At 41.7% G+C, this 19,502-nt stretch overlaps 1 protein-coding gene across 1 annotated transcript in view; it reads left to right on the top strand.

Moving 5' to 3' along the window:
* Positions 1 to 18,928, top strand: part of PTPN14 (protein tyrosine phosphatase, non-receptor type 14) — a 118,274-nt gene extending 99,346 nt beyond the window's left edge. Inside the window, exons 14-20 of the mRNA XM_009330194.1 lie at positions 1 to 485; positions 3,223 to 3,366; positions 4,404 to 4,622; positions 8,671 to 8,799; positions 9,746 to 9,980; positions 12,156 to 12,319; positions 17,144 to 18,928. Coding sequence (XP_009328469.1) covers positions 1 to 485; positions 3,223 to 3,366; positions 4,404 to 4,622; positions 8,671 to 8,799; positions 9,746 to 9,980; positions 12,156 to 12,319; positions 17,144 to 17,272 — 1,505 coding nt within the window. The 3' untranslated portion in view covers positions 17,273 to 18,928. The remainder of the gene's footprint in view (positions 486 to 3,222; positions 3,367 to 4,403; positions 4,623 to 8,670; positions 8,800 to 9,745; positions 9,981 to 12,155; positions 12,320 to 17,143) is intronic.
* The last annotated feature ends 574 nt before the right edge of the window (positions 18,929 to 19,502 follow it).

The raw sequence follows: 19,502 nt of genomic DNA, 5'->3' as shown, positions 1-19,502 counted from the left end.
TTCAGCAGGTTCCTCATTATCATCACAAAAAGACATTCTCTGATGCCACGATGCTGATACACAGCAGTGAAAGCGAAGAGGAAGAAGAAACTCCAGAATCCGTGTCACAGATAACAGCCCTCCATGAGAACATGGAGTATAGTGCTCAGCTGCAAGCCGCCTTGGCTAGAATACCAAATAAACCTCCTCCAGAGTATCCGGGGCCTCGTAAAAGTGTCAGCAATGGAGCCCTGAGGCAAGACCATGTTAGCATTTCTGTGGCTGTAGCCAGGGCCAAGGCAATGAGGCCTGGGCCTTCCAAAGCCATTAGTGTCTCTCGAACTGATCAAATGGCAATAAACGGGTCTTCACTTGGGCCCTCTATCTCAGAGCCTGACCTCACGAGTGTGAAGGAGAGGGTCAAGAAAGAACCTGTCAAGGAAAGGCCTGTGTCTGAAATGTTTTCTATTGAGGACAGCATTATAGAAAGAGAAATCATGATGAGGGTAAGTGCCTTCCTCTGTTGCAGTGGCTTCTTGGGAATTAGTAATCATACAGGTCAGTTACCATACCAGAAAACTGTTGGATCAGTAAACTGTGGGGAACACATGGGTGGGAAGATGTTGATTTGCTTTAAGTTAGGAAATGTGATATTAAGTGCCACATACAATTTGGTTTCGTGGGTCTGTATGGCCACCAAAGGGTCTGATCCTGTGCACTGCTATTGGGCTCGTCTGCTTCCTCCGCTGTGGTTACTCAGCTGCTGGCCAGATCCGCGTCTGATCCAGCTGATGATGCCTCCACTCTGGCAGCAGTGCCAGCCTGAGGTGGGTGGCAGAGCACGCAGCCGGGTGACGAGGCGGCTGACCGCAAAGCCCCCCCCTCAATGCCGGCTCCCCTTCTGCCTGCGCGGCTCTCTAGCCCCCACGGATTTGAGGGCAGGATGAGTCTGAAATCTGTTTGCTGAGATGGGTGGGAGATTGTGTTTCAGCACTAGCATTTTATTCCTTCTTTGCAGGGATGTTAAGTATCACATAATATATAACATAACGGAAACTCTTGAGTTTTTCAAATTATCTTTTTGATTGCCTTTCCTGTCACTGTATATAACAGTTATGTGAATAAAACACTGGTAGCTGTAGAATATGGATTGCCGGTTTTGCCAATAACTGAGTGACCAGATATCTAATTACAGAAGCAGCAGACGTAGAGGCTGGGTGGTTGAGGATCTGGATTGTTTATTTTTTAAAAAAATGTACTCAAGTATGAGAAATAGGGTCCTTTTAGACTTGCAATGAATTTAGAATAAAAAATATTTAAAGGCTTCAGTGCCGCTGCAAGCAATGGCAGAAATATGAGGGGTGCTTACCATTCAGTGACTTACGTATGTGCTTGGTGTAACGCTCTGGGAAATGCAACTGCAGTTACAGAAAGTGAAGTGTGTGCCGTGGTTCTTTTTTTTCAGAATTGAGGTCTGAAACAAAAACAATTCCTGGAACAAATTAATGAAGCACCTAAATGGTCCAGAGCAGAAAAGAGTTTGTAATGTACTAGATCAGTAACTAGTTAGACTTACATACTACTCTATATTCAAAAAAATTTTCTAAACGTATGTGTAGTGCTTCTTGTTCGTTCATGATCCTTACACTGATGTCATGGTTAGGTATCAAACTTGGGCCACTAAGTTTTATCATGGAGACTGAATTTAATCCTTGCAGAATCTTAGACTTTAAACATAAAATAGATACTTGACTATAAAACATCATCTTTCATGAATGAATACTGTAGACATTGGTGTCACAACAAGCATAGATATGCTCTCTTCATCTTCTGAGGAAAGAAAACATATTGAGAAGCAGGAACCCAAAGGATTGTAGGATGGAAATGAAGGTAAGAAGAGAGCTTAGAGATGTTGTTTGAGTACTCTTCCTCTCAGTAATCATTCAGATCAGCCTTTGGTCAAAAGGTGCTGCTGTTGCTGCTGTTGTTTTGAAAATAAAGGAGTGGTCTTAGCATTAAGCTTTTAAGGTGGTTTCAGCCTAGATCAGCAGTCTTAGCACATGCAGACCTTCCTTTTGTCATAGGAATCATGTTATACTAATGGTAATTTGATGACCTTGATCTTTTAAACACAGACTTTTCTATTTTACCTAGCAAGTAGTAGTAATAATAAAAGCCCCAAACAAAGAAAAAAAAACTTGCATTTTCCTGCTTTCTGGACTTAAGAAAAAGCAGAGTGGTTTTGGATTTTTGTTTTGCTTTTTTGTTTGTTTTTTAATTAGTGCTCTGGAGGAACCCAGTGGTGAGGAAAAAGCTCACAGGCTTTTGAAAAATCAAGCCATTTACATATGTCTGAGGGCATTCAGGTTCAGTAGTGTGTTTCCTGGAGCTGAGCTTGGCCTGTGTGGTGACCACAGCTTCCATATGCATGCTGAGAACCAGGCTTCCCTTGTGCTCATCTCTCCTTCCAAATCCGGCAGAAAGAACTGTTAAGGAAATGGAATAAAATATCCATAATTTGGCTCCTTCTGGAGATGGTTTGTCTTCTTGCTTGACGTTTCAGCTCCTGGTGGCATAAGGAGGGCAGCAGGATGAATTTAAAATTCATACGCGGGTTCTCCGTGTCGCAGTGTAATATGATGCATGAATGCAATAAATGATATCCCTCCCTGGCTGCTGTTATGTTCAGTTTCTGGGATTTGTGAGCTCAGTTTTTAGTGTGAAATATATCATGGATGCTATTTGAATCACCATAACAGCTGAGTGTATCAGAAGACTTCTCATTTTAAGTATTACCATCACAGAAGAGAAACAACTGCCCTGTGTTTTACTGCTTGTTGTAATAGATTGAAATTATTGCTTTTTAAAAGATGCCCCAGGTATCTTGGCTACAGTAGCACTGCTTTAACGTAACAGGGTGATGCTTTGTGTGTCCTACATTCAGAATAATGTTTGCAGAAAAATGCTCGAGATTGTATTTGTGTGTCTTCAGATGGCATGTAAACTATATTATATGCTGGGATTGCTTCTTTGAAATTAAAATTCTGTGCTCATGTAGGAGCAGGCCTTTGAGGAATAACAGGAAGAATAGAGGTTGTATTTGAATTTACGATGCTAATGGTGATCATCTGCATTCCTTGGCCAGAGAGTTGCAGATTTTGGAGATTAAAAAAACATTCCAGCATTTTACTGGCATTATAAATAATCACACAGAGATGAAAACGTGCCTTTTCTTGCCAAAAGAATCTAGAAAAGCAGAAGATGGCAGGCCTGGAGGCCCAGAAGAGGCCCTTGATGTTGGCAGCACTGAACGGACTCTCGGTTGCTAGGGTTCCAGTGCCAGAGGACAGCCAGGATGAAGTTGCCAAGGTGCCAATGGATGAGAGGGTAAGATGAAGGCTCATGATATGTTGCTTGTTCCCTTTGTTCCCAACAGTATAAAGTTTCTAAAATATTAATTTTTTTTTTTTATGTGAAAAAAATTCTCTTAAAAGTTTTCAGAGACATTAATGGAAAAGGTCTGTGGTTAACACTGGTGTGTCTTTGGGTGCTGACAAAGTGTTAAATGTCTTGAATGTTTACTGAAGTTGGTGAAAATTGAGGCTGTTCACCATTTCACGTGACCACACAATGTCATACAAGATCAAACTGTAAATCTAACATTTTTCACATTTTTCACTTGATCAGGCAGTCTTTCTACAGTGATCATCTGTAGATACTGTCTTTCATGTTCTGATACAACTAAGGAGTTCAGTTAACATCTCTAATGGGATTAAATAAAAAAAAAAAATTGTTTGCCTCATGATGTTTGCGCATGTGGGTGTGTGCATGTATATGGAATTTTGGAAATTAAAAACAGTTGCTGCCATTAAGATTTGAGAGACATATTTGCAAAGAATCTTTCTGGCTTTCTGGATAGAAATTTGCAGCCTTGTGTTGTCTGGTACGCAGACAACAGAACTTAACCTCCACCTATATGTATGTGGGGTTTTGTTCAACCATAGAAATTGCATGCATGCAAGTTAGGGAATATTTTGAAAATGTGGACCTCATCACACTTCTCACAGTGTGATCTTCTTCCTAAAAAGATAAATTTAAAATATTTTTACAAGTATCTGTTGTGGTGAAATCACATATACATTCATACTGAACCAGGATTGTATTTAGCATGGTTTTGCTTTTTATGGTATCGGCCTTAAAAAAAGGTGGACGTGGAATGTAAAAAAGAAAAATTTGCTTGTGGTTTCATTCAGTAGAAATAAGAGTGTGTTGTGTTTCCTCAGATAACTGCAACTGAAAAAAGAAGCAAGTGAGAGAATGCTGTGGCTGTATATTGAAATTCAAAGAACTGATGGATGGGTCTAGTGGTGAACATTCTTCCAGGAGGAATTAATGGATTGGTGTTCCTTTTTGTTAAATCTTAGTGCAAAATCTTGAAGAGGAAGTTGGAAGAGGGGATGGTGTTTACCGAATACGAGCAGATTCCAAAGAAAAAGGCAGATGGGGTCTTCACCACTGCTGCCTTGCCTGAAAACACGGAGCGCAACCGCATCAGGGAGGTCTTTCCTTATGAGGAGAACCGAGTAGAGCTGGTGCCGACCAAAGAAAATAATACAGGCTACATCAATGCTTCACACATAAAGGTAAAAGCTTTCTTGAACTTTACTTTGCAAAGGAAGGTATGTTAAAGCTTTGTTTGCATTTCTGGATGTGCACCAGCATTTTCTGTAACTCTGGAAATTCTGAAAAGGTAGCTTAGTCAGAATGCATCATTGTACCTTTGTGTCAGCATGGGCATCTCTAAAGTCCCTTATCAACTAACATGCATGAGTTGATTTATTTGCTAGAGATGGGGAAGTCATTTTTGAGAGGCGTCCTTACTTTTTTGTGCCCACCTCTGCCAGCTGGTTGTGGAATGTCTGTACTGGTTAATGTAGAAAGAGATGCCATGTTTCTTAAACCTCATGAAAATGCATTAGATCAGCCCCAGTGCCTCCAATGTAACATGGTTGTCATGACCCTGTACCTGAAAGAAAGAGCAGCTAAGTGCAGGGCAAGGAGATGTTACTCCTAGAGAGGAATATATCCAGAGTTTCCACCAGTGGAAGTTTTCAAGAGAGGCAGACGGCTGCAGGCAAACTTTGTCTACTCGGTCAGTACGTGTTCTGATTTATCAGTCCCAATAGTCTTGCAGGCCACTGGGGGACTACAGCAACCCATACAGAATGAGTCCCTGCAACTGACTGGTGCAGCCTGAAAGAAATACTGCATAAGGTTTGACTGAAATATTTTTTCCATTTACCAGCAATAAGATACGATTTTTAGAAATCAAGGATGTAGCTCCACGTATGCGGTTCCTTGTCCAAAGAAAAAGTATGTAGCTATGAGTAATGCATGTTCACATAGATACTGCAATTGTATATATAAATAACATATTTCTTCCTTTTATCATGAGTTGAGTGATCTTTAAAAAGAAAGTAATTTAAGTAGGCGTTGATAAAGAGAACACCTTACTAATGAGATCCCTGTGTCTCTGATTGGATACTGTATTGGACTTCTGTTTCAAAATAAGTTTTTATCAAGATACTTCAGCCTTCTTCTTGTTAATTCAATGTAGAAATAATTTAAGATATGATCTGACTCTGTTACTTACAAACGTGGCCAGTTTTAACAGTGAACCATTCTGCAGTGGTTGCAGATGCTTGTTTTTCTTTAAGCTTCCAGTACTATTTGCAAAGTCCTTTGTTGGCTTTTACTCTACCGTGAGAGAAGTAACAGTACTTCTCTCCCTCAGATGACAGATTCTCTTGTTGTCAGAGAGGGCTGTCTGCTTTTTCTCATTGTCAAAATCCAAATTAAAAAGAAATAATTCAAAAATAATAAATAACGCATCCTGTTAAATTAATATTTTCCTGGAGTAAAAGCCTTTTTAAAAATTTAAAGAGACTTGCTGGCTTCTTTGGTTGTGATTTACAGTGTTAAATCCGGTTGATTCAAAAGAATTTCGGAACCAGGATCCTGGCAGGTTATCACTTTTCTACATAGCCTGGTAGGTAGCAGATACTGAGTTTTTGCATAATCAGTCGTTGCTATGATGATGGATTTCTGAGCCCAAAATTTTTCATCTACTTTGTTAGGAGGCCAAAAAAAAAGAGATTCCTAACATAAATTATGCCCACAAAGCAATACTAGCCAGAAAAGAATTTTCCCTGGCCAGTTTTGAGTCCACGTTTTACCTTGTGTGTCAGTGTTGGACATGCACGCATCTCACATTCATAGAGCACCCAGGAATACGCACAAATGTTTTGGTGCATGGCAGTGGTCCTTGCCAGTATTTTCCTCTCGCACTCGTAGTGGCACGTACGGAAGCCAAGCAGATGTGCTTTTGCTTAGAAGGTGAAATCGCATCTGCAAAATTTACCTCAGTAGCACAGTGTGTGTGTGTTTGCAGCCCAATATTCAATTTTTAATATCCTGCAGTCAGGGCATTAGAATGCAGTAAACATTCCAGGCATCCCATTCCCTCCAGACTATTTATGATCCTCTCATATCATGTGCCAGGAGGCTGGATATTTGGAATAGAAGTCAGTAGACAAAGAAAACTCCTATATCGTCCTGATAAGATCCATGCCTGGAGGATTCCAGCTCAGTCTGCGAGCCCCACAGTTTTACAGTATTTCTCTGTTTATTTACCATTGACCTTTGCTGTTAAGATACTAAGATCGTCGTCTATACCAGAGACACAAATTGTAATTAAACTTATGGATTAAGCGAAAAAGTTACTTAAGACCGCTTCATCTGACTCTTTGGGTCAGGTCAGTATTGACTTAAAAAGCTCAGTAATACTATACCAGTACTCACGACTGCAGACGAGCATGCAAGTGCAAGACCAGTCCAAGTGCAAGATGCCGGTTAGTCCTGTGCAGTTTGTATTCGTTCCTACCTTGTACAAGAACTTGAGGAGTTTACCTGCATTGGTCTTGCAGATTTTAGCCGTCATTCACAGAGGAGAACGCTGCATAGTATGAAATAAGAAAATGAGCTGGCGTACAGGGTTGGAAACCATTTTCGGTGCAGTGAAAAATTTGTTATCGTACAAATGCTATGCTAGTTACAGGTGTAAAAACCCAACTAACTCGGCTTAATGAACAGCTGTTTGAATAACAAATAAATTGATTCTATTTCTGCAAATTTGTTCAAAGACCTGTACCTCAAAAGTAGTATCTGCTTAAACCTGTCAGAGTTATTGATTGCTCCTTGTAGCGTTGTCCGCCAGCATCTTGATATTTATGGATGTGTCAGCATTTCTGTTGTAAATCTTCTTCTCTGGGATTTATAACTTTGTTGTGAGAAGTGGCTCTGGGCTAACGTGGAATTAAGAGATCTTAGCCTGCGAAGGAAAAATATTTTAACTGTCCAAAATAATTAGTTCATCTGGGTTTGCTTTTTGCTGGTAAGCACATTTTAAAATGATGTCTAGTAGCTGTAGAAGTGGTTTGGCTTTTTACCTAAAATGTTGAAAAAAATTTTTTTTGTATAAACCTTTCCTGATGTTTAGCAAATAATCTGTCATGAAATAATTTTTTACACACAAGTGATTTTTTTTTTTTTTTTAACTGCCTAAGTATGAAGATCTGCCTCAGTCAGGTAAATGATGCAGTGTTTTATACTGGTTAACTCCAAGGTACTGCTGAGTCTACTCAGGGCACTACATGATTTATAGTGTGTAAATCTGTGTGTTAGTGCTTTAAAAATAATTTCATTATGTGTTGTCATGCAAATACACAAATATTTCTATGAGATGTGGTTGGTAATCCAGCTATGTATTGGGAAATAGACTTACATGACTACAGCTTTAGATAATTTTAAATTTCACATGGCATTTGAAAGCCATTTAATGTGCTGGATTTACTTTATAGTAGTTTGCAGCTTCTGAACTGAAAAACCCAAGATGAATGAAGAAGAATAAATTGAAATGAAGCCTGTCTTGATCTCATCGCTAGTTGGCAACAGGCATATCCGAGCTCTGTGTTATGTACAGTGTGGGGGCATAACTGCATCCTCTGGGGACAGCCTGGCCCCATCTTCAACAGTGATCAGTGTAGTAAGAGTCTGTTTAAGAAATTATTTTTTGCCTGAGTGGAAAATAATTGAGGGAGGACCTAAACAGCGGAGGCCTTTAGTTTTCCTCATGCAAAATGTCATTTGCGTTCAGGCTTTCTACACCACTGTATGTTAATTTGCAGCAATGCAATGCCTTTGTAATGCATACGGACACTTCCTCTGGTGCTCAGTTTTTCTTTCATCATGGGTCTGTCACCAAGCCCAGGGAAGTCAGTCAGCTGCTTATTTGTACTTAAGCCATATCAGAAAAAGGGCCTCAAAAAAAATATTTTTTTTTTTCATCTGTATGATCCAGATGCAATGGCAAGAAAAATAGATGACATTTTGCTCAAAGCTTTATGTTTATGGGCATCAAGAAGGGACTTGGAAGCACCAAAGATTGCATTTTGTTGGATTTGGTCTTATCAAAAGGATGATTCTTCTTCAAAATTTTGAACAAAAGTGGAAGAACAAAGAAGTAAAGGTTTCATTACGGTCTCTTTTGTTTAAAGGACAGTTCTGGCACAGACGCTGCTGAGAATTTGGGCACTGACTGTATGGGGTTTTTTTTTCCTTCCTTACCCCCAGGTTACTGTAGGTGGAGAGGAGTGGCACTACATTGCTACCCAAGGGCCTCTGCCACACACATGCCATGACTTCTGGCAGATGGTGTGGGAACAAGGGGTGAACGTTATAGCCATGGTCACAGCTGAAGAGGTATGTCAAAGCACAGAATACAGTTCTTTCTGATGTGAGCAAATCTCCTGTTATCATCACTTCCCACTCCAGTAACCTGTTTTTTCTATCAACAACCCTTTTTCCTCTTACTCTGTTTGAACATATGCTTGTACTGCTTTAACACTATACTTTGTAACTTTCTGATACTCAGTTTGGCAAGTACTAAAGCGAAACAAGCAGAACTCCCCCTTCCCCCTGCTTCGCTTCAGTTTGGCCAAACCAAACAAAGATGTTTCCATTGGAATGCGAGAGCACTGAACTGCTCCTGGTTAAAATGACACAGACTTCCACCCCATCCAAGGCCAGTTCTGCATACCGTCACTCTTATCAGCTGAAAAGAGACCAGAAGCTGTTGTTTCCGTAGAAGTGTCCATGTTAAAAAAAAAAAAAAAACCCACAAAAATTTTTTATTCTTATGCCAAGCAAAACAGCTATTTCTGTTGTAATCCAAGAACTATGTGCTATGTTATGAAAACTGGCACATGTTGGTAACTAACAGTGCATTCTGCTTCATGCCTGGTTGCTTTTAGCAAACACAGGGAGTGCCATAGCACATCAAGTCACTGTCCAGTTCCCAAGGCTGATCAGCAACAGATAGTTCGAAGTTGCTGAAGACAGTATCTTTCCATTTGAAGGAGAGGCTTCCCCAGGAGGAGAATATTTACCGAGGTGTTGTAGGCAGTAGCTGGCTTTTGCCATGAGACAAGAGTTAGTTCTTCAAGCATTTTTACGCTTAGAAATATTATATGGCTGAGTGTTTTAATGGATATTTTCCTTACTTTGTGGGATGCTCGTTGCTCTTCTAGTAATTTGAAATAAGAATACTTGGCTTATCTGCAGAGTTTTATGCCCTCTGTTTGTAGAGAATTATAATTGCAGGAACTAATGGCTATTTCTTTTGTTTGGTTGGTTTTTGGTTATTAAGGAGGGAGGAAGAAGTAAGAGTCATCGTTATTGGCCTAAACTGGGCTCTAAGCACAGCTCAGCCACTTACGGGAAGTTCAAGGTGACAACTAAGTTCCGCACAGACTCTGGCTGCTACGCAACTACTGGTCTGAAGGTCAAGCATCTTCTCTCTGGACAAGAGAGGACAGTGTGGCATTTGCAGTATACTGACTGGCCAGACCATGGGTGTCCAGAAGAAGTCCAAGGCTTTTTATGTAAGATTTCTTTAACTTGCATGATAAAATACATCAAGGAAAAGGTTGCTTACACTCGATTCAGTCCACTGCACCTAGTTAGAGCTGGGATTGGTATTAAATGGTTATTGCTGTGGCATACGAAGGCCTCAACTAGGTTGTACTTTGCTGCGATTTGGAGAAAAAAGTGGGATTCAAGAGGTAGGAGCTAAGGTGATTGAGGATTTTGGTCCTGAAAGACCTGACGTAACAGGAGGAAAAATCAGAGGCAGCAGCAGTGCTAAAGACTCAGGAAATTTTAAATAATAGGATACCTCTGCTGGCTGATCTGTCAGTATAAGTTATTGCCACTTCCCAGCTACCTAATGAACGTAGGAGATACTAGGCTGCACACAAATGTGATTAGAGAGGTTCAGATGTTAGTGAAATATGGCACAACTCCTCCAGTTTCATAGGAGGCCCTTATTGCTGACAGACAGCAGTTAGTAGTCCAGAGGCATTGGACTTGTTGCAAAAGAGCAGAGGGCTCCATCACATATGCATTAGTCTGAACTCACTGCCATTCTTCTAACCACATGTGCCCAGGCAATGCTAAGGGCCTTCCCAATTAAATACCGTCCTGGCTCATGCATTTCTAAAAATACAGCTAGTATATTCATCTGTAATAAGTTAATAGCGCTTCCTACTTCTTACCAAGTAATAAACACTACCATATTAAGTAATAGGAATTCAACCATTATTTAACTAAAGCCACATCTCTGGCACTACAGTAGAGCGTGATGCAGAGATCTTTGAGTTACCACTGAAGGAGTCTGCACGTGGCGTACTGATGCGTTGGAGATGCCTGCCCTCTTAATTCCTGAAAGCTTTGCAGCAGCAGCAGCAGTGTAGATCTGTTGCAGCTAAGTCCTCTCTCAGCAAGGCCCGTTAGTTCCACTTCAGTCTTGACACAGCTACAGTCCTTTAGTGATCCACTCTCCTTTGCGTGGTATAAGCTTGATGTAAATAGCATGTTCTTCTTTTCCCAGTTCTGTCATCAGGGCAGAAAATAAAAATGACGTTTCAGCTTTGGCAAAGGAGCGCCATCGGATCTGTCTTGAAGGCAAAGCTATTGCCCGGTTCCTAGTTTGTTTCGTACTTTGTTTCTCTTACCAGCCCATGTAGCTGCGGATGCGCATGGCAGTAATTGGAACCTGACTGTCCCCATTTCCTCTGTCCCATTGTTTGCCACCACGTACAGTTCCATTTCACTGCGTGCATTAAAATGCAGCTTTTCTGATGTTGGTAGGCCTCCAGCCACAGCCTGCCTGTGTCGAAAGGACTGCTCAGGCTGCAGTGCCGTGACACCGAGTCAGGGCAGGAGAGTTCGGCTCAGATCTCACTTCCCACTCTGACCGGTGGGAAGCTAACTGTCTAAAAGTTATGCATCTGGATATATCTTTCTGGGTGAGGTCTACCATCTTTGTCATGCATGTAGACTATGCTGGAATGATGTTTAGACGTCAGAGTCGGAGTTGTATTTTATGGTGTGTTTATCTAACCAGGTGAGCTTCCAGTATGTAAGGTTCTCTGTGTGGTTTGGCAGTAGAATGCATTGAACAACACTAGGACAGCCACACAAGACAACTGTTCTTGATTCATGCGCTTTCTAGAAATGGCTTCGGGGAAAACAGAGACAGTGAGCTCCCAGAAGGGCTCGTAGCTGTTGAGAAACAAACCCTGAGCAGAGAGGTGGGTGAGATTCTGTCTCACTCTAGAAGGGAGAAGGGAGGGAAGGGGAAACAGGGCAGATGGATGCTCGCTTCCCATCTGATATTGGCTTTGACAGGCAGTAGTTTCAATGGGACTTAGGTGTTGTTTTGATCCCAGCCTGTTAATAGCAGGAATTGCTGTAAGTAGTGTCTAGAATCATCTGCTTAGGGGACCTGGAGATTTGCAGAGGGGAAAACAGAATTTATTTTTTTAAAAGAACTATTTAATTTAAAGGAGTAAACTCCCAAGTAATAATTGACACCCAGCTGGTACTTGCTGGATTCAGTGCTGTTCAGTGCACCCTGGCCAAAAGAATTAGTATGTTGTAAAAAATGTAAATTATTGCCACTTCGACAAAGAATGACTTTTCCATATTCTTTTTTACCTAATTTTTACATTTAGACATACAGGTGTTTGCAACCTTGTCTGCATTTTATCTTGCAGCTTACTTGGAGGAGATACAGTCAGTGCGTCGCCATACCAACAGTGTGTTGGACAGCAGCAACAACTGCAACCCTCCTATCGTGGTTCACTGCAGCGCAGGGGTAGGAAGGACCGGCGTGGTTATCCTAACAGAACTGATGATTGGGTGCTTGGAGCATAATGAAGTAAGTCAGCTTCTTTCTCAAGACAAACCCTGAGCTTAACATTTCTTAACTAACCAGCTACATTTCTGAGGTTAAAATTAAAAGGCATTGAAGCGCTTGAAGCTTTGCACCTTTGTGAGACAAGGGCCTTAAATGCAACAGGCAGAGATTTCCCATGGCGGTTTACTTGTTGTAGTTTTCTATTGAGTTGATGATATGCATTTTTAATTAGTATGAATTCAATACATTCAAAATTAGGGCTTTTTCTCTCTTTTAAGAATTTAGTGTAATTCATACCTGTATTTAATTAACAGTCTAGAGACAGTGTGTTTCCAAGGAAACAGTGAGAGAGGCTAGAGAATAATGTCAGCTTCCATGCTCTTTTAACTAAAGTTTTCTGCTCTCTAAATTCACTCTTTGGACTCCCTCCTCTCTCTTGTATTGTCTCTAATCTCATCTGGAGCAAAACTCAACTGTGTCTTAAGAAAAAGGTGTGTGTATGTTGGGGAATAGGGCTTTAAGAACTGCAGCCAATATTACAAGACTAGTTAATACAGTCTGGAGTTAAGAATAAGAGCACCAGCAGGGTAACCATGTGTAGCAACTTGCTTTTCGTCTGTGTCCTGGGTCACTGGGGAACTGTCCAGGAAGTAACATCACATCTTGAATAACAATGTGCCACACAGTTTCAACACGACAGCTACTGAAACTGGGGATTTCTGTTGCCAAAGAAACTGCTCAAAGACCAAAACCTCTTGTAGACATAAGAATGCAGCAAGAGTGACAAATAGACATATATCATCTGCCCCTCCCGTTAATCATCCACTGGATGAGTTGCTTGAAATGCTGGACTGGATGTACGCACCTGAAATGCTCACCTACTTTCTGTGTTACCGTAGAGGAGCTGTAGATTGGAGCCTTTCTGCGCAAGGCACTATGCAAAGTGCAACTTTCTGGCTCGTTCAAAAACACGAGTCCTAAAGCAGGCAAGTACCAGTGCACTTTCCTCTTCATCACTATTTTTAAAAAAGGTGATGCAAGCAAGAAGTCCATTTTTTTTGTTCTCTACTCCGTTATCTTCCTCCAGCAGTTCATCAATCTGTAGTTACAAGATCACCTAGAGATCGTGGGCTCAGCCGAGACGACCCTCCTCCAGCTCTGTTTGGGCTTCACTAGAGGTGAAGCTGTCCTGTAGATCTGTGTCACAATTTACGCTTTTTCTTTTCTTTTTATTTGAGGGGTGGGATAAGTGGGGAGGAAGGGGAAGAAGGAGCTGGCCCGGACAGAAAGGACCCACAGGTATGTGCTTCAGGAATCCTGCAGCCTTCCTGTGCTGGCTGCTGTTCAATAACTGCTCCTGTGGGGGGCAACAGCTCTGACTCTTGAGCCTGCTTGACTTCTTTCCTAACGCACTGGCATCTGGAAGTGGCTGCTTCTGTTGTTTACCCAGCAGCCATGAAACTTCCGCACACCAGAGGAAATCTGGATAGTTACAAGAGCCGTGCCCGAATCGCTTGTGAGCATCAGCGTGGCTGTGTCTGCTTTACAGTAACCCCTGTCCGCTAATGGTGTGCCAGGAACAAACACTAACAGTTGCGCTACATGTTTTGGCCACCTCAGTTTGCCTGCGGTTTACAGAAGTCACCTATTTGGCAAAGAGTAGCTGAGTAGCACGTGAAGATAAAGGCGGTACCTCAACATCTGAGCACGAGGGTGGGCCTTGACATTCAGAAGACTTCTCATCAACTTCACTAGGAGCTGATGGTAGTGCTCAATAATAAGGGATTTCTCTGATGTCCCTTGATTAAAGCATTCTTTTGTCTTGATTAATGGTGGAAATCATCATTAATATTAAAGACAATTTTCCTCAAGGGCTTCATTGCTCTAGATTGTGCTAAGTTAATATTTTTGGTTTGTTAAAACCTAATTAAAAAAATATTAAAAATCTTAATATTTTGTTATTAGTTAAGCAGTATGTTTTCAGTTTGTAACAGATACTGCGTTCCGCACAGAGCGGGTTCCTCTTCGTGCAGCAGTTTTACTGGTTTATTTTGGTTTTTTTCCAAAATAAAATGACTTATTACTTAAAATGCTTTAGTCTTATGAATTGGTTGATTTTCCTCAGAAGTTCTAGTAAGTAGATGTATTAGTGTTAAGATTTTAGCAGTGAAGGAAAAAAGGGGAGGGAGGTTGAAAATCCTGATACAGACCGTCCTGGAAAGTCTGCAGCAGTGCTGGAACTAAATCCAGAACTCTTGATTTTGAGGTTTAGGTAAAAAAACATGTTTAATCAAATTCTGTACAGCTTCAGTCATTGTGGCTTCTGGGCAATTGCTGGTTGAGTCTAAAGCTGTGTATCTCATTGCAGGGATATAGTTTCAGTAACTTGCTATATAGTAAGTAATATGTCACATCATTATATCTTACTGCTGTAGACATGTAGAACAAGAAAGGAGTTGAGATCCTGCTCTACCGACTTCTAGTTTGGACTTGGCACTGGGACATTAACTCGTGATTGCAGCTGCAGTGCGTTTTCATAGGGGAGATCTTTTAGTTTGGGAGTCAGAAATGAGTAGCATTTTTGTTTGTTCTTTTTGCAAATACCACCTTAGCAAAGCATTACGTGTCTCTTTTTGACATGTACGTTGTGATGAAGGTGAGTTTGAAGATTCTGCTTACCTGGAGTAGAATGCTAAGTTGACTACAAATAGCGAGGTTGAGTAGGCAGGGTGGGCTTTTCTTTCATTTCTGAGATAAGTCAAAGCCTAATCCATTTTGAGGAGGTGCACGGATCACTGTGTGCCCAGTAAAAATCAACGAGCTGTCAAGCACCGAACTGCTGAGAGGGGAACGTGGTTGTGCGGGTCGAAGCTGGCCTGCGTTTTTGTTGCAGTTGTTCAGGTGAGATCAGGTTCCGCGTGACTCTGCTCAGCAAGGACCGCGTGGCTGTCGTAAGCATCCGAGTCCACAGGGAGGCTTTCTCCGAGTTAGCCGAGTTAACTGGAAAGAGCTTACATTTTCCTTTGCACCCCTTTGAAAATAATATGGCATTACTCATCACAAGTCTTTACGCTTGTTGATTCTCCAGAGATGTCCTTTTATAACAGCTTCTTGGGTTATGTGGCAGAATATTTAGCCTTGTTTTCAGAAAGTGACAGCCTATGAGTTAGGGCTTGTTTACACAGAATGGAGATTCTGAGATTTATATATATGGACAGAAATCGATACGCAGCGTGATTTTATTTTAAACTTTCCAGAAAACTTCCAGTGTGCATGGAAGCAGACTCCGTGCTCAGTTGCGCCTCCAAGGGTTAGCAGCAATCTTAATTTGTTTCTCTGTTCGTTTGTCCAGGCATCGGGCTTGTAACATTTCTCATCTCAGCCAAAAGACTTGCTAAGTTCCTTTTTGTTTCTGGAATGGCAAACCGGCGTTACGAAGTGCAGTTTGTGTTGCCTGATAGAGTTAACTGTTCTTCATTTGTATATCTTGAACTGCTTAAGAGCTTCCTCAAAAGGAGTATTGTATCTTAGTGCTTGTATTTACTGCTGCTATAGAAAATTTGCACCCCTCATCTTGGGTCATATTACATGCCCTTTCAATTTGAGCCTGGCAGGCTAAGCTTCAATGCACGATGACTTCTGAATAGCTCCTCATGTACCTGTTGTAACAGATAAAGCACAGTAACATCATAGGTTGTTTGCTCCCTAAATGCTGGAGATACGATGGTAACACCTAATGAAATTTGCAGTGATTTCTAACGCTTTACCTCGTGGGCCTACCATTATAGGGTGCCTGTGCCCCAGGGTGCCCCATGGGGTTAGGGATGTTCTTTCACAGTGGATCTCCTGATCCGTCCCCACTTACTGTGCTTTAGTTCCTGTTGCAGAGCATTTTCAGGGCACGTGAGTGAATTTCTTTTGGACGAAGCTAAGCTGGAAGATGCCCTCTTAGAGGACACCTAATGTGTCCCAGCTGCTAGTGGACGTTCAGTAGACGGCAACAGACCAATGCTGGTCTGAAGTCTGCAACACATATTGTGGATACTGGGTCCTCGTTTCACTTCACAGATGTATTTCTTCTGGAGCGTTACTTACTAGCATAGACTTGGCTGTGGGAGGTCAGGTGTCAGAGTTTCTGGATCTTTCGGTGAGTTCCCTTCTCTTTTAGTGGAAGGGTCGGTATATTTGCCTGCACTTTAATTTTGTCTAAGGAACCTTTGTAATGATCCTGATGCCTGCTTGCCTTTTGAAAAATCTCTCAGATCCTCCCTCTATGAATGAATTTGACCATGGATCAAAGTGCAGTATGTAAGCGGCCACAGGGCCTGTTGATGCGCTCAGTGGTAGAGTCTGAACTGAGCTATATAATCTTGGCTGTTTAAGTTTGTACTAGACCTTCCTGATATACCTAGCCTTTAACCTGAGATAATATGACATATTGAGTTTATTTTACTGAGTTGAAAATAGGTATGGTGAAGCAGAAAAAACTCCAAAGAGAAGCAGCCCTTTATTATGTGTTCAGCTGATGATCCGCTGAGAGGTAATCGGTGGTACACAACTGGAAGACAAGTCTTTGGTCATCTGCCCGTTTACATCAGTCCAGAAATTCCCGTAAGCTTTAGTGGGGAAAGCATTGGATGCGCAGAAACCTGTATATACTACCGTAATACTCCTTGAAACGAAAGGTGGTGAAAAAAGATTGTAGTATTTCACTACAGTTGGTTATAATTCATTACATTATATAACTACAGTACAGTTCCCTGTGTCAGATAACTGATATTTAGGCAACAATTGTTTGGTTTAATGAACCTACATCCTTATGCTTTTTGTTTCTTTGCTTTACAGAAAGTGGACGTTCCTGTGATGCTGAGACACCTGCGGGAGCAGAGAATGTTTATGATCCAGACCATAGCCCAGTACAAGTTTGTCTATCAAGTGCTCATCCAGTTCCTGCAAAACTCCAGACTTATTTAACCTTCTCAAACATCCCAGACCCAGCTTTGTGGATCTGGCTGAACCTTACTGATGAACAAGGGGAACTGCCTTGACAACACTGTGTGCAGATATTGCACTTTTTAAAGTTGTCTTGAAAGCAAGGAGTGATTGTTCTTTACTAGAGTCTCCCGTGGATTATTTTATACAAGATATAATTTATTTTTCTTGGAATAACTTGTGAATTACTTTAATAACTTGTAAAACTTGGTGACCTTCAAATTGAACCACATTTGACATGACTGGTCTGCATTGTAACATGTCCATAAGGAAAGCAATCCTTTGTAAAGGTAGTTTACTGGCTTTTAACTTGCTACACAGCTTCTGAAATGAACAGTTACTTGGGCAGTGGGCTTTTTCTCACGTAAGAGTATTTTGGACCCAGATATGTGGCTTCCATGGTAAAAACAAGACCTGCTAGATGTCAGCTGCGGCTGTGTACAAGTGGAAGCTGAGGGCATGCAGTCCTGGGGCAGGGATGTCCAGGCAGCAGAGCACGTAACAGAGGGCTCAAACACAGGCCATTGTGAGGGCAGAGAGTTTTGGGCGCTAAACTGTTCAAATTCCACGAGAATTACGGGTTTAGATTAGGCCTTGTAAAAAGCAATGTTGGATCTTTTAAACGAGGCCTTTGCTACTGTCTGCAGTCCTTGAAGGGATTCGTAAGAGTCGAAGCGGTGCAGGGTGAAGTGCAGTGACCCAGAGCAGGCTGAAGTCAGTGAATGAGTCTTTCCAGTAACTGTGGTGGGCTGTGGGTTGAACAGCAGAGGAATTTCAACTAAATGCAGCTGAAAAAACCTCAAATCAAGCACCTTTTCATGAATTACACTGAAAGTTTATTGCCTTGAGGCTCCTCCTGTAGAAAAGGAATCTCAAATTTAAGTTAGGCATCTCCAGTTGCCTTAGTTTCCTGTGTGAAATACTGTCTTTGGCACCACAATCATTTTACTTTCTAGTTATTTGAACTTTGTCAAAATGATCAATATCGTCTTTTCTCCATATCCAAGTTCTCCAGAAAGTGACCCTTGATGGCTGTAGCTCAGAGTCTGCCTTGATTCTTCCCCCATCGCTGTCTTGTGGTTTATGAACGTATGGAGCAGTCTTCCTTTCGGTATTGGCAAACCTCACTTTGTTAGGGTGGTTTTTGTATTAAATTGCACAGATCATCTCTCTTCTCTTCTGGTCACTTTGGATTCTCCCTCCTATTTATTATTACTATTTTATCCTGGTAGTGTTCAGTGATTCCAGTTAGGATTAGGAGGATGCGTATAAATACATAAAGGAGAAACAGTCCTTGCCTGAAGTTTACCATCGGAACAGGAAAGGGAAACAAACCTCCTCCACTGCATAACTAGGACACAGATTCTTAACTGGCTTGCCCTAGGCCAACGATGAAATCTATGACAGAGCTAAGAAAAAAGCCACGTGTCCTGTAAGTATCTCAGCAGTTAGACCTGTCCTCCCCTCTCTTCCTCATCCTCTCTCCCTCGGCATTGGCTAGCTGTTTTGCACAACTTAGTGCATACTCCTTTCTCCAAACTGTTTATTTCACTGGAGTAAATCACGTGATGAATTACGTTGCAGTGTGTGCGCGGTAGCATTTACTTACAGTTATTTAGAAGTGATAGTAACTGCACTTTAAAAAAATATAAAAAGGAAAAATAAAAAAAAAAGCTTTAGCAAGTTGTGGTGGGACTCCCACACTGTTATTTCTGGTGTAAGAGATGGAAAGGAAAGTTCCTGCACTGAGGTTGCTCCCTTCCTCACACCGACTCCTCTTTCCCATCTCTGCACGCTGCCAGCCTCCTGCGGGCAGTCCAGCCCTGCCTCGACTCCGCAGCCCTGTCGGATCGCTAGAGAATGGATCAGGCTGGAGAGGAGCCTTGGAGGTCTCTGCTCCCAGCCCTGCTCACCCCACGGCTAACTTCAAGGTTGGATAGGCTCGCCCAGGACGGAGCAGTCTCCAAGGGTGGAGATTTCGCAGCCTCTCGGGGCACGTGATGCAATGCAGTTACTCTGTCACGGTGAAACTATCTTTCTTGGTATCCCTTTCCTAGATAAATTTCATCTTTTAGTCCCATCACTGCTTTTCCGTTGCATCCCCACCTCCGAACCCCTGGTCAATGTACAAAGGCCTAAGCCTACAAGCACGCTCAACTTCAGCGCTGAAGGGACCTACACACCCACCTTTCCCTAAAATCAGTGGGAGCTT

This window comes from Pygoscelis adeliae, unplaced genomic scaffold, assembly GCF_000699105.1.
Source record: "Pygoscelis adeliae isolate BGI_AS28 unplaced genomic scaffold, ASM69910v1 Scaffold308, whole genome shotgun sequence".
Lineage (NCBI taxonomy): Eukaryota > Metazoa > Chordata > Aves > Sphenisciformes > Spheniscidae > Pygoscelis > Pygoscelis adeliae.
The sequence above is the reverse complement of the archived record's forward strand: the minus strand, read 5'-3'. Positions and strand labels throughout refer to the sequence as shown.